The 14,510-nt window shown below is 38.8% G+C and overlaps 1 protein-coding gene across 9 annotated transcripts in view; it reads left to right on the top strand.

The window, feature by feature from the left end:
* Positions 1–14,510, top strand: part of PDE1C (phosphodiesterase 1C) — a 648,442-nt gene that overhangs the window by 584,054 nt on the left and 49,878 nt on the right. For all 9 annotated transcript variants that reach the window (XM_073899034.1, XM_025873104.2, XM_073899041.1 and 6 more), the window contains 2 exons: positions 6,824–7,054; positions 13,191–13,268. In XM_073899034.1, the coding sequence (XP_073755135.1) occupies positions 6,824–7,054; positions 13,191–13,268 (309 nt within the window). The remainder of the gene's footprint in view (positions 1–6,823; positions 7,055–13,190; positions 13,269–14,510) is intronic.

Raw genomic sequence — 14,510 nt, 5'->3', positions numbered from 1 at the left:
CTGCTTCTACCTCTCTCTCCCTCTGCTTGTGCTCTCTCTGTCAAATAAAAATAAATAAATAAATAAATAAATAAATAAATAAATAAATAAATGTAGCCTGCCCTAGTCTATTCAGATGCTTTAAACATTTAAATTCTCCCTGTTGGCAGACGTTGCAAGTGGCATCTCAAAAGAAGCACTCTCTTATAATCAATTACACTCATTACATAGATGAAAATCCAATTCCCGACAACACACAGTCTAAAGAGGTGCTTTTAAAATAATTTGTTTGCAGTTATCTAGCTTACTTAAGTTACCTTCCGAAACTAGTCACTGAGGGGAGCATTAGACAGCTTCTTTTCCAGGAGAAAACTGGCCTTTTGAAAATGACATAAATAAATGCTAATAATTACCAAATGTTAGGTATGCTGGTTGAGATATGGTTAAGCTATTTTGGAAGCATAAAGGGACTTGTCCCTTAATCTGCTTAGGGCTTTTGGGAAGGCATCTTGTAGCCAGGACTTCAAGGATGCCTGAGGTTGATCTTGCAGGAGGTGTTAGATTTTAAAATGGGGAGCAAGGAGAAAGGGGATGGACAGAGGTGCAAAGCCTGGGTTATGTATGTTTTGTGGGAGGATAGTCTGAATATCAAAGCAAATTTCAGTTAGTGGGGAAATGGAGAATTGAATCCCTACTTGCACTAGCCTCTTTGGCAGATTCATGTAGATTCTTTGAGAAAATTACCTTCTGAGGATGATAATACATATCACAGAGTTGATGCAAAGAACAGAAATAAATATGTAAAACACTGAGAACAGAGCCTCTATGTCGTTAGTGCCTGGTAACTCATAGCTGTTATTTAAAAAAAAAATTGGAAAAGAAAGTTAGAGGTTTGAATGCAAAGTTAAGAAGATGGTGGTAAAAATACCAACCTATATCTAATACTCTTATCTAACATTTTCAGCCTCCCAGTAATGCTGTTGACTAGTTCACTGGTGTTAAGAGATTCATTTACATCTTTTTTTCCATTGGTGATCAGTTTGTACTAGATTATCCCAGGCTGTTTTGCTCATTGTTCTTTTCTACCAGAAAACCATGATTTCAAGAAAGCCTGACCTACATGGGGCACTTGAACATATGTTGTTATTAAATTGATTAGAATGGGATCTAAACTCCTGGTTTTATTAACCAACCTAATACACAAAGCTAGCTAGACCAGAACCCATAGTTGTTAGAAAGGAGTAAATAAATATTTCTTGACAGCTCACAGGGCTGAAAATTATTATTCCCAAAGATATGTAGGTATAATAAGTTGTAAGTCTGATCAATATCAATTTTTGTTCAGTATTTAATACTTATAAACATTTTTTCTGGTATAAAAATATGTGTTTAGGGGTGCCTGGGTGGCTCAGTCCTTAAGTGTCTGCCTTCGGCTCAGGTTGTGATCCCAGGGTCCTGGGATCAAGCCCCGCATCGGGCTCTCTGTTCTGTGGGAGGCCTGCTTCTCCCTCTCCCACTCCCCCTGCTTGTGTTCCCTCTCACTGTGTCTCTCTCTGTCAAATAAATAAATAAATCTTAAAAAAATATGTGTTTAGGTAATAATGCTGAAATATAAATATATCTATAAAGAAGAAAATAAAAATCACTCCTAACCTCTTCAGCCAGATATTGGTGAAATTTTGATGTAATTCTTTTTAATTTTATTTATCATGCATATATATTTATATAAGTAAAAATTTTCCCCATACATTGGAATCATAGCAAAATATTGCCCTATATTTTATTTTACTATTTCTATTTTAAGCATTTTATCTTGATACTGAATATTCTTAGAAAGTATGATTTAAATGGCTGCATTTTATGTAATATTCCTCTATTTCTGCACATTTTGGTTTTCAGTTCTTCATTACTGTATATAATAATGCTGTTATAAACATACAAGTTCAAAAGTCTTTGAGCCTACCTCTGATTATTTATCTAGGATAAATTTCTATATGTGGAATTCCTCTGTCAAAGTAGATGAAAAACTATAAGCTCTTGATATATATTATCAAATTTCTCTCTGGAAAGTTTTTTGTTTTTTTTTTTTAAACTAATGTCTTCCAATAGAAGTGGGAGGTATTTCCCTATATTTCTCCCCTTCATTTTTCCCATTAGGATGTTTATATTTTTATTATTGATTCATAATAACTATTTCTATATAAAGGATGGCAACTCTTCAATTGACAAAATATCTTGGCAATTTCTGCTTTACCTAGTTTGTCATATGCCTTTTAATTTTTTGTCATATGCTTTTTAATTATGTTCTTTTTTTTGATAAGTATAGTCACCATACAACATTATTATAGTATTATTGAGTATCTTTCCTATGCTGTAGTTTTTATCTCCATGATTTATTTTGTAACTGGAAGTTTGTACCTTTTAATCTCCTTTATCTATTTTGCCTATCTCCCTACCCACTAGCTAGCTTTGTAAACGGTCTTTTTAAATATATCCTGTTTTGGGGTGCCTGGGTGGCTCAGATGGTTAAGTGTCTGCCTTGGGCTCGGGTCATAATCTCCAGGTCCTGGGATTAGCCCCATGTTGGGCTCCCAGCTCAGCGGAGAGTCTGCTTCTCCCTCTCCCTCTTCCTCTTCCCCTCCTTGTGCTCTCTCTCTCTCAAATGAATAAATATAAAATCTTAAAATAAAAAAATAAATAAATGCATCCTATTTTTATTTTACCAGAGATTACCTTTTCATTTTTGTGCCTATCAATGTAAATATGAAATGGTATATAATGACACTCTTTGCAAATGTTGAGATATTTATTGAATTTTTATTTATTTCCTCCATAATTGCTCAGTTTTTGTTGAACTACCATGAGATCTGTAATCTAAGTGATTATAAGTAAATTGTTATTTTATAATTAACGTAAACTTAATATTACTTTTAATATTTCCTTCAAGTTTTATATCTTGCTTAACAACAATTATTTTTATTTAACACTAAGATTTACTAGTTTTATTGAACATCATTTATATATTTTCCTCAATCTTGTGGTTCTAATACTGGTTGAGTTTTTCTCCCAGCTGGAGCACTTCTTGGCTTCCATTTTAGAAAGATCCTGTGTGAACACCTTCTGGATCCTTAGATATATAGAAGTATTTTTTTGTTGCTTTTGTATATAAGAGTTAACTATTCAAAATTCATATAGTATTTTAGTCAGTTTCTCTCCTTTTCTTTCTCTCTCTCTGTAGGTAGTTTAAGTAGGCAATTCAGAAAATGATATCAAGGGATAACTGGTTCTATGACATTTTTAACCAAGAGACTATAAACCATTATTCAGAAAGGGAAATTGAATGAAGAAATCAATGTATTTCTCCCAGAATGCATAGGCATTCAGTGTGGGATAGAACCAGCTCTCAAGAGCAATGAAAATTATGGATCATGAAGGCTCTGTTCTGCCTTGCTCTCTCTTAACTCATTAGTTGCTTGTTTGGGCCATGTTCATTGTAAGTCAAATCACTACAGATAGTCTGAAACGGGAAGTAAAAGGAAATGGAATTGAACTATGACATTTCCTTTCTACTAGTCTAGAAGCCTACGAGTACCAGGGATGCTAAAACTAAGAGCTGCAAAGTTAATTCTATATATATTATCCTCGGAACCTTGTAGCACATACAAATTAATTGTGCACTTGCCCACTTTTTCTCTTTGTAAGAAAGGTTTATGTATATTAATAATTTCACCCTGAAAATATGTGGCACAAACATACCTCCTGTCAATTTTTTTTCTTATTTACATGTCTGCTTGTTTTTGTCTATTTATTTTGAGTAGTATCATTGGGTGCTGGTGGCTGGTCACCCTAATATCAGATATTTCAAAGAATCAAGGAGAGAGCAAGTAGAGAAGTTGAACATTGCAGAGCCACCTGCTGGAACACAATTGCCAAAGGGAAAGGAGTCATATAGTGGGGCAGGCTCACCTAGGATTTGATTATGATGTCATAAGAGCTACCATTCATTAATTCAAACATTAATTGCCTGCTGTCAGCAGTAGTTGAGCAAAAACAGATTTGTTTCTAAAATGTACCTTCTCCCAGTTTTTTTTTTTTGCTAGATTTTCCATAGAAAATTGTTCTGACTCAGTTGTCAAATGAATTTTTCTTGCTCAGATAATATTTTATGCCCTTCTGTAGCAAACCAGAATTTAACACCTTCAGTTTTTATCAGTTACTTTTAACTTGTGGATATTTTGAATGTTGAAAGTTTGCCACAGGTACAGTAGGGATTCTGTCAGGGGACCATGAATTATTTAACCTGGTACCTGAGTACGAATGAAAATTCTCTTCCCCCTCTTTTCTCTCTGTGTAGTGAGTACAGTCATCTTTTTACTCTCCTGTATTAGTGGTTAAGGAAACCACCATTTGTCAAATGGCTAACTCTTCCACGATAGGACTTTAGACTTTATACACTTTCTGTATTTTACACAGGCCTGGATTACAGATGATGGAATATGTACAAGTCAGGTTCATTGGCAGATACGGGGAATCATACCCATTGTGCATAGTTTCATTTAGTTAACAGATACTCCATTCATATCTGCTATGCGCCAGGTGCTGTACCAAGCCCTGGAATTCACTGATGGAGATGACATTTGACCTCTGTCCTCAGGGCACTATGGGAGGATGAGAGGAAGTCTGGGTGAACATTCCAGGGGGCCTTCTGTGACCCTGTAGTCTACTGAGAATGCCATGTCAACATCTGCAAGGGCATTCTTTTACTCTTTAGTTGTACCTTTCTGTAGAAGTCAGAAGACAGATTATACTCTATATGTGTATAATTAAGTTATTTTGCAAAGAAATCTTTCCTTACTTTTCATTGTAAAGTATAAATGTATCCTACTGGGAAGCAGAATGTCCAGAAATATAGAATGGCAAACATTTAAAATTTAAACCAGTCCTCGTCCATCCTGATTGCATGTTAGAATCATCCGGAGGGCATTTAATCCTATCCTCACCCCTCTCCCTCCAGAATATGATTTAATGTGTCATGGGTGAGGCTAGGGCATTGAATTGGATGGGTTGGATGGATGAATCAATGAAAAGATTAATGAAAACTTCATAATATATTAAGGAGGACATTTGAGCCAGGCAAATGTAGGGGCAGGAAAAACAAAATGAAGCCAGAGATCAAAGACATCCACAAAATACAATGCTGGAAAGCCCCCACGAACATGTGAACTGGATCAGATTTGGGCTTTGTGCTCTTACGCAGCTAAAACAAAGAGAAGCATAACCACCCGGGTGCCCATTAGATTACAAACTTGTTGTCTATGAAGACTAGCTTTTTTAGGAGCAAGACTAACCAAGGAAAATAAAGAGGACCCTTGATAGTTAAGTGTGGGATACTTTTAACACATCTAGAGAAAAAAAATTCAGTAATTTTTTTTATAATGGATGGCACAACCTGGAAGGTCTTTTGAATCAGTTGGATGTTAAATGGGGGGAGTCTCTCCCATGAGGGAGGATGGGTTTCTGTTAGGTGTGTGTTATTCCTACAACCCAGTGCCACTTCATTGCCTCCAAGGCCCTGCAAGATCTCAACTCTGCATGTCCTTGGTCGTTTGACCACATCATCTGTCATTAACCTCTTCTAAATCTGCGTGAGCCATATCGACTAACTCAGTATCCCAAGCTCATTCCTACCTCGTGGCCTTGACATTTTTTATTACTCTGCCTGGAATGCGATTTTCCCTGATTATTTTATGGCCAGCAATTCATCATTAAGAATTTGTCAGATAGCACTTTCTTTACCTCCTGATCTAATGCCACCTCCCTCCGTTATGCTGATCCTGTTCCATCATATTACTTTGCTTTACTTTTGCTTTACCTTTTTCACCACCTGAAATTAACTTTGTGACTTGTTTACTTAATAATGGTCTTTTCTGTTCCATTAAGTCTTGCTTGCTGCTACATTCCCAGCGCCTAAAATGGTACTTGATACTGTTGCTGCTCAATAAATATTAGTTGAATGAATGAACCAATCTTTTCACGAATGCAATTATGCTATGCTATGCAATTATGCTATGTTTTTGATGAAACACAGAGCGAGACCCTTTCACAGTAAACAGAATTGGAAATAAGGCTGACATCCTCTCATTAAAGGGGATGATGCAGACCAGGGTACCTGCCCAAACTAAAGGCTACCTCTAATCTTGTGGACAGTTTGAAGACCGTGCTTTTTGTAAGGCCTAATTACCCTCCTCCTACTTTTAAATTCACAAACAGTGGCCCTGAAACTGTGGCGATTATTTTTTCCTTTCTGTTTTGTAATCAATTGTTTATGTTTAAACTCCAGAGCCTAAGCAAATCTCCATGAAACTCCAATTTTAACTGTGGCTGTGGGAGGGTTTTGTAATGTCCCTGAGCCTTGACTTCACACTCATAAGATAGGGTTATAATAATAGTAGCTACGCCTAAGGCTGTTTTGAGAACGAAAGGAAGTAATCCTTGAAAAGCACTTAGCATAATACCTGGCATAGAGGATACACTCAAGACAAGCTATTGATAATAGATATTGAAAATGCCAATTGTTATATTGGTTTATTAGTTATTATTATCATTATTATTATTATTACTTTCTCCCTGCCCCTTCTTCTCACCCACTATTTTCAGAAATGACATCACCAGGAACCAGTTTTATTGGTTTCCTGAATATACACACTAATCTGACTTGAATTAACCAAAAAGAGACCCCAAGCACTCAGTGCAAATATTTGTTTTTGTTTAATGAGGCAGTTCTCCTAATAGTGTGACCTCTTTTCATCTTTTCTGTGCCTTTCCTGACTTGCCATGGGCCCAGAGGAGAAGGCCAAGAAGGAAGCAGAGGAAAAAGCTCGCCTGGCTGCAGAGGAGAAGCAAAAGGAAATGGAAGCCAAAAGCCAGACTGAAGAAGCCGCGGCTGGCAAAGCCGAGAAAAAGTCATCTGGGGAAGCTAAGAATCAAGCCAATGGAACGCGCACAAACAAAAGCGACAACCCTTGTGGGAAAAATTCCAAAGCTGAGAAGTCCTCAGAAGAAAAACAACAGAATGGTGAGTACAGTTTCACTGGTGAAAGGCTCTTTTCGGGGTGTTAATGATGCGATGAATGGAAACTGGCAAACAACCACACCTGTGAGGATGGCTCTCAGAGCCGGTGTTTCTGGTCTCCCCAGCTGCTGCTCATCACACCTCACTGGGCCATGGGTTCCATTAGGATCCCATCAAAAGAAGCCAGAGTCTGGCTTAGGCCGTTCTCTCTGGGGAGATTTATACTTTTCAGGCCTTTCCCAGCTGTTCTGGAGACTCTGGCCAGTGCCTGCCTATCCACTGGGGAAATAACTATGACCAATCTCAGCACATTCCTGAGTGTTCATTGCCCAGATGGGTGGATGGAAAGCGTCTTCCATATGCACTGTCCCTCTAGCAGGCAGGGCTGGGGCTCAGGTCTGTATGTCTGTAAGTGAAAAGTATATACGTTAGGGTAACCACCTATCCCATTTGCCTGGGACTGAGGGGTTTCCTGGCATCTAGAGCTTTAGATTTTTTTTTAATTATTTATTTACTTAGTTGACAGAGAGAGATAGCAAGAGAGGGAACACAAGCAGGGGAGTGGGAGAGGGAGAAGCAGGCTTCCCGCCGAGCAGGGAGCCCGATGCGGGGCTCGATCCCAGGACCCCGGGATCATGATCTGAGCCGAAGGCAGACGCTTGATGACTAAGCCACCCAGGCGCCCCTAGAGCTTTAGATTTTTAAAACCAGAAGAGTACCAGGCAAACCCAGATGATCTGGTCACCACCTTAAATGCACTGTGCTTGGCACTGAGAATTTAGAAAGGCCACAGGAAGTCCACAATCTCATAGAGACATGGGCATCCTTAGAAATAATTCTGAGCAAGTAACAGTCATGGCAAGGCAGCTAAATTTAGCTCAAGGATCATGTCAAAAAAGAGACATTAGCTTTGTTGCATCTGGGGCTCGTGGAATGGAGAAATGTCAAGAAAGCGTCAGCAGGTGGTGGCGCCTGAGCTCTGTTTTCAATGCTGAACTTCGCTGGTTAGATGGGGAATAGGGACTTCTTCACCAGAGGAACAAGACGAGCTGAGGCACAAGGGCATGGAATTTGTTACCTTGTTTAGGGAAGAGCAGTAAGTTCAGAGTCTCTAGAACTTTCAAGTTGTGGCAAGGTAGTTTTGCAGTCTGACAGACCTGGATTCAAGTCACAGCTGTGCCTCTCACTTCTTGGTGGCCTTGGCCAGGTTACTTAATCTTCTGCTGGCTCTGTAAAGTGTGCATAATAATAATACCTGCTCACAGCAGGGCCACTTGTGAGCCTCAATAATGAGAATGATAGCAAAACAATGATGACAATAGAATAACTAGCATTTATTGACTATCCACCAGATGCTCTTTTAAGTCCTCTCTTTATGTGTTTATTCTCTTATCCACCTGGTAGGCCATGCTGTAGCTATTATGTATGCTACATAGCCTGAGTAAATGAGGAATATATAAAAGGTGCTTAGCACAACACTCTCCAGTTATTTTTACAGTGAACATATACAACATGTAGAATCAGAAAACAATATTTTAATACATATGATAATGTTAATAACTCATATCATGTTCCAAGAGTTTTGCATGAATTCCCTCAGGTAACCCCATGAGCATCCTAGGAGGTAGAGAAGGCCTTTGTCCACCTTGTCCAGCCCCTCAGCAGCCTGGTTCTGGAGACTGCTCCTAACTAGTTAGCTTTGTATTCAAGTGCATCATTGTCCAGAAAATATGTTCAATTGTATAAGAATTTATGATCTACCTGTTGGAGTTTTTAGAGGGCAGTGCAAAAGACCTCCTCTCATCCCCTCCCAAGGTCAGCACCAACTAAGAGAGAGATACCAGAATCAGAAAGTCAATGGTCAAAATATGAGCTGTACTACAACTGGAGTTGAATTGGAAAATGTGACTTGGTCTGCTGAGCACGTGGGCTTCCTCACACATCTGCCTTGAAGTGAGCTTAGCCAACCAGATACTGGCCGAGCAGGCAGGCCTCGGACCTGTCACCTCATTCCCACCCCAGCACCCCAACACCCCAGTAGACTGCTTCTGGAGTGATGCAAAAGGTGTGTGTTTTGTGGAAAACACATTTCAGAGGGGGTTGGGAACTAGAGAAATGGGTGGCTCAACTGAGCTTTGCATTCTCAAACTCCTCCTAGATGAGTCTCTTCTTCTCAAAGGAGGAGTATGGAAGGGCTCCTGAGAGAGGCAAGATGTGTTTCTTCCTGCTTTTTTCTTTTAGGAAATTGGGTTAAAAATGGCTTTCCCTTAATAAAAGTAACATCAATAATATATATTGAATGCTTAATATGCCAGACATTGTACATGAGATTTTACCTACATTAAATCATTTTTAAAAATGCTAACAACTCTGTGAGGTAGATATACTCATTCCCATTTTGCAGATGAGGAAACGGAGACTCAGAAAGGTTACATCACTTGCTTAAGGTCAAGCAACCACGAAGTAGAGATTTCAAGTCAAATTCAGGTCTGAGTCCAAATTCTATGTTTCATAATCAGCACATCCCTACTGTTTACAAGTTTTGGCACTATTGGGGAGAGTAGGAAATCAGAGGAATATTGAGGCTCAGCCAAGGTCCTCAAGAACCTTATGATCTATTCCAGGGGTTAGTGCACTTTTTCTGTAAAGGGCCAGATGGTAAATATTGTAGACTTTGGGAGCCATGCAGTGTTTATTGCAACTGCTTTTAACACTCCTGTTTTAGTGCAAAAGCAGCCACAGATAACATATAAACAAATGGGCATGGCTGAATTCCAATAAAACTTTATTTATAAAAATTCAAGTTTAAATTCTGTATAATTTTCAAATGTCATTAAATATACTTTTCTTTTTTCAACCATTTAATAATATAAAAACTATTCTTAGTTTGTGGGCCATATAAGACCAGGCACTGGGACCAAGTTTGGCCCATGGGCCATAGTTTGCCAACCCCTGGTCTGGTCAGGGAGAAAAACCAATGAACATAAACATGCTGGTCATAGAGAAGGTTATAAATTCTATGAGATGGGTATAAATAAATACCCAGAGAGGGCAGAGGTGGCAGGAATCAATTTTGAAGACCATTAGAGGGAGAGCCTGAAAGAAACAAATAGGAGCCCAAGTTTTCAACTAGGCTGTGTTTATTTCCCAAAGTAATCAACAGTCTACCATTTCCCTTAAAAACTAAGTATTAAATGAGCAATGGGAAAAGAAGTCAGTTTTAAGCAATAATAAGAAAGGCTAATGGTGGTTCGGGACTGTGTTACAGCAGCCTAATTAAAATGATTTATAACTGTGCAGAAAGGCTCTTTTGTTTCCCCTGTTTATTGAATAACAGCTCACATCAGCCATTACTCCATATACAACCCATGGGAAATTACCTAATGGATTCTGTTCAAGGAACATCATCAAACAAACATGTGTCACTTTCCCATCATCCTTTTTGTGGTTGCCCAAGGTACTTCCAGGATGGAACCAGAGGACAGTGGTTAATGGGGTTCTAGAGGTGTTCTCATCAGCAACTATGAGATCCCCAGGCTTTGGTCTCCCTCAAGGTACTTCCTCTCTCAGCCTCCCCAACCCTGACTGAAGAAAAGGCAGGCTGCCCGTAGACTGCTGTCTAGCATCCAGCAAATTGAACCTCTCCTGCGACTTCTGGAAGACATCCTGGTCTTGCTGCAGCTGTGCATGAAGCTCTAGTCCAGGGAAATCTGGAAGGCATAAAGTATTGTGCATTAAGGTGTGAAGGCTCATTTAGGAAATAAAGACATTTTTTCTGCAGGGAATGAGTTTGACTACAGGGCTCAAGATCTTTGAGTCCATCTCTGGCATCCTTAAAACAAGAAGGAGCCAGTATTTGGACTGTCTCATGGGACCTCCAAAGGAATCTTCTCTTTGGCCATTGGTGGTGGTAAAGGGTGATGATCATGTCCTTCACTTGAATTCCTCCTGCTTACACCCTGGCTAGAGTTGACCCCTTTTCCCCCTTTTCCCCCTCAATTCCTTCAACCAGTTCATCCCATTTCAGAATTAAGAGTAAGAGGAAACTTGGAGAATTTATTGACTCCAAACTTAGCTTGGGATTTGTCAAATTCCATTGAAAATACTTACTTTGTCGAATACATCACAACCCCAAATGGTCTTGAATTGTCCTTAGGTAACCATTTCTTTATAAATCTGTAGGCCAAAGGCATTTAGAAATGGCAGAAGTAAACAGAAGCCTGAAATTGAAAACTTAAGCTTCATAGGGAAGTTGGCAATGTACAGTGGTCGAGAGCTTAGCTTCTAGAATCAGACCCATCTGTGCATATTGTGGTAGACTGCTTTATTTATGCCTTAGGTTCCATAGCCATAAAATGGAGATGGTAGTATGAATTTCATGTCTGTTCTTCACAAGTCATTTGAAACAAAATCACTTTGTGGAAAGATCAGTTGGCCATCTAGGCAAAAAAATTGTCAGACGAATGGCTTAAACCAGATCAACAGCTGCCAACAGGAGCAGTTTTGCTGCTGGAAGCACACATGCAAGGTTGTGGGCAGAGGCAGGGCTGGGGTGGTATGTGAACCACTGGCAGGTGGCTGGTGTGCTACATTCAACACAGCTGGACAGACCAGTGTGTGACACAGTGCTGCAGTGAAGCCAAAGGAAAACTCACGCTTGGAAAACATCCTCAGTCATTTGATGAGTTTGTTATTCTGCAAATTGATCACTCAGTGAATTAAACTGTGATGAATTCATCTACTTTCAATCGTAGTACCTTCATAATGGCATTGTTAGAAGAATTTAATGAATGATGCCTACGCTATGCCTGGCACAAAGAAAGCAAAAAAGATAGGACCCTGCTTCCTCCTTCCTGGTTGCAATTATTCTTAGGGTCTTCTTGCTTCAAGAAGTACCAGTATTTTAGTTGTAATATATTCTGGGTTTTATGCAGGCTAAAAAAAAAAAAGATGCCATTAGTAAGACTGTAAGAAAAATTTCCAAAACTTGAGAATAAGGCTGGGGGAGTGGATGCCATGTCCTTTCAATGTCACAGTGGCATACTCTTAAAAAGACCTGGCCAGGGATTATTTGATTATCTTAGACAGGGGTCAGCAAGCTTTTTCTGTGCCAGCCCAGCCAGTAACTATTCCTGGTTTTGCGGGTCTCTGTTGCAACCATGAAGCGCCTACCACCGCAGCATGAAAGCGGCCGCAGACAGCATGCAAACGAAATGCATATGACTATTTCCAAAGATCGCTGTTTCCACATTGGCCCCTGAGCTACAGGTGGATAACTCCTGCTTTAGGAGAACATGACTGTGTTTAACTTTGTCTTTTACTATTGACTCAAGCCTAGGCCCCGTGAAGTTGTATGCTAACTTACAGATTTTTGACTGTTAGAAGAGATTACCCCCCTACCCACAGGTTATGATTTTATTGCCCTGTAGGACATAACCAATTTTGTTTCTAACACAGCAATCTTATTTTAACAGTTTTCTAAAATGCCTATAAATGCCCATTTCCTTAAATGTCCTTGGCACCCTCCTTACGATCTCTCTGGTTCCTTTGTGAATGAATTAAGTAAGTTTTTGACACGTGTTTATTCTACATCTGTTTGCATAGTGTTTTTTAACATTTACAAATCATATTTTGATAAGCTTGTTACTTAGAATACATTTATAACTCTGTTTTAGAGTTCAGTTGTCATTGCGTGATGTGCCAGATATCAGATTCACTCCCTTAAATACATTTGTCCTTATATTATGTCTGTAAAGTAGCTATTATTATCACCATTTTGCAGATGAGGAAACTGAAGCATATAGAAGTTAAGTAGCTATGAGCTGGCATAATTTACATTTGACCTAAGTTTTTCTGCTCTCTACAGCCCAATAATAAAGCTGAACTGCCTTTCTTGGAAAATAAACATTATTGGCTTAAGTGCAACTTTGTTTAACAGGAACTTTGTCTTAATTTCTGGATTGTAATCTAGCTTTTAAGACCTAATATATGGCTTAAAAAGATACATTCAGATATGTACCCCCTCATGACTAAAATTATGCACTTTTTTTCCATCTTTTTACCTTGACAAGTTTAAGACTATTTATAACTTCCCTTTTAGCTGTATACATATGCTGTTTGTCATGTTTATTACTTTCAGGTGACTTGAAAGATGGTAAAAATAAGACAGACAGGAAGGATCAATCTAATGTCGGAAGTGATTCAAAGAAAACAGATGGTAAGAGCATAATTCCCATTATATTTTTCCATAAAATGTGCGATCTAATGCAGGTTTGTTAGAATTACGCCTCAAATTGAAATTGTGGTTGTTAATATATTCTTAAACCCTAAAAAAACCCTTCACTGCATTTAAGGAGTACTCGATCCCTATTTCAATAATTTACAGATTATCATTGTATCTCTTCCCCTCCACCACCCTTTGCTCCATCACAAACGCATTCTATACACTCTCTCTTTACCACTTGCCATTTTTTCATTTTCACTTTAAAGTTGCCTCTGGACTTGCTGATTGGAATGGGATGGAATATGAGTCTTTGGTTGTGAATTGTGCAGCATAAATGGGAAATGCTCCATGTTTTCAGTTTTCACATTTTCTCTTTTAATGAGGAATTATTGCTTTCAATAAGAACAGAACTCTGCTCAGTGTTATCACTATGTTGGGAGACCCACATATTGGAGAACATCCATAGTTATAAGAATGCAGTTTGGTCAGCAAGAATAAGTCTCAAAGGCAAGTTTTGAAAGGCAATCCCCACCAGACCAGTTAGACCGAACCTACCTTGTGATGTGCTCCATGAACACTGCTTTTACTTTTCACAAAGAGCATTCTACTCTCTCTAAAACCTGAAAGTTCAGATTATATTATCCTTTAGACTTTGTACTATCCTACTGAGAAAACTGTTCTCCCCTTTTACATAAATCTCCTGTTTCAGTTGTAACCTGGGCTTATTCTTAGCGACTCCTTCATACATGTACGTGATATTAAACTGAAAATTCACGTTTCTAGGTAGTGGTTTGTGCTAAGAGTCCCAGACACTCTTTGAATCATACCTCCCTGGAGACTTTGTATTGGATGCTCAGCTGTTCTTTGATAGTTTGGTTTTAATGTCACTGAAGAGCAAATACTGAATATCCAGATTGAGGAGTAAGAAGAAATTCGAACACAACTCCTCCTATTAAAAAGGAAGCAGTGCCTCTAGCTTTCATCTCTAAGCCACTGTGACAGGCTTTCTTTATTCATATGTGTGAAATCAGTTCTCAAGCCTTTTCCTCTAAGCTCATTCAATAATTCACTCCAGGTGTCTTATCACATAATACCTAGGGAACACCCATGTGCAGTTTTTCGCCAAATTGTTTACGCAAATGGAAACCACATACCTACTAAAAATACCCTCCTTGAATGATTGTGACTAAGACATGAGTTACACAGAGACAAAACAGAATTCAAAATGACAGTCAT

Source organism: Callorhinus ursinus, unplaced genomic scaffold, assembly GCF_003265705.2.
Source record: "Callorhinus ursinus isolate GAN/ISIS: 27379988/994484 unplaced genomic scaffold, GSC_fseal_2.0 scaffold12, whole genome shotgun sequence".
NCBI classification, from domain to species: domain Eukaryota; kingdom Metazoa; phylum Chordata; class Mammalia; order Carnivora; family Otariidae; genus Callorhinus; species Callorhinus ursinus.
Note: the sequence above shows the minus strand (reverse complement) of the source record. Positions and strands in the feature narration are given on the sequence as shown.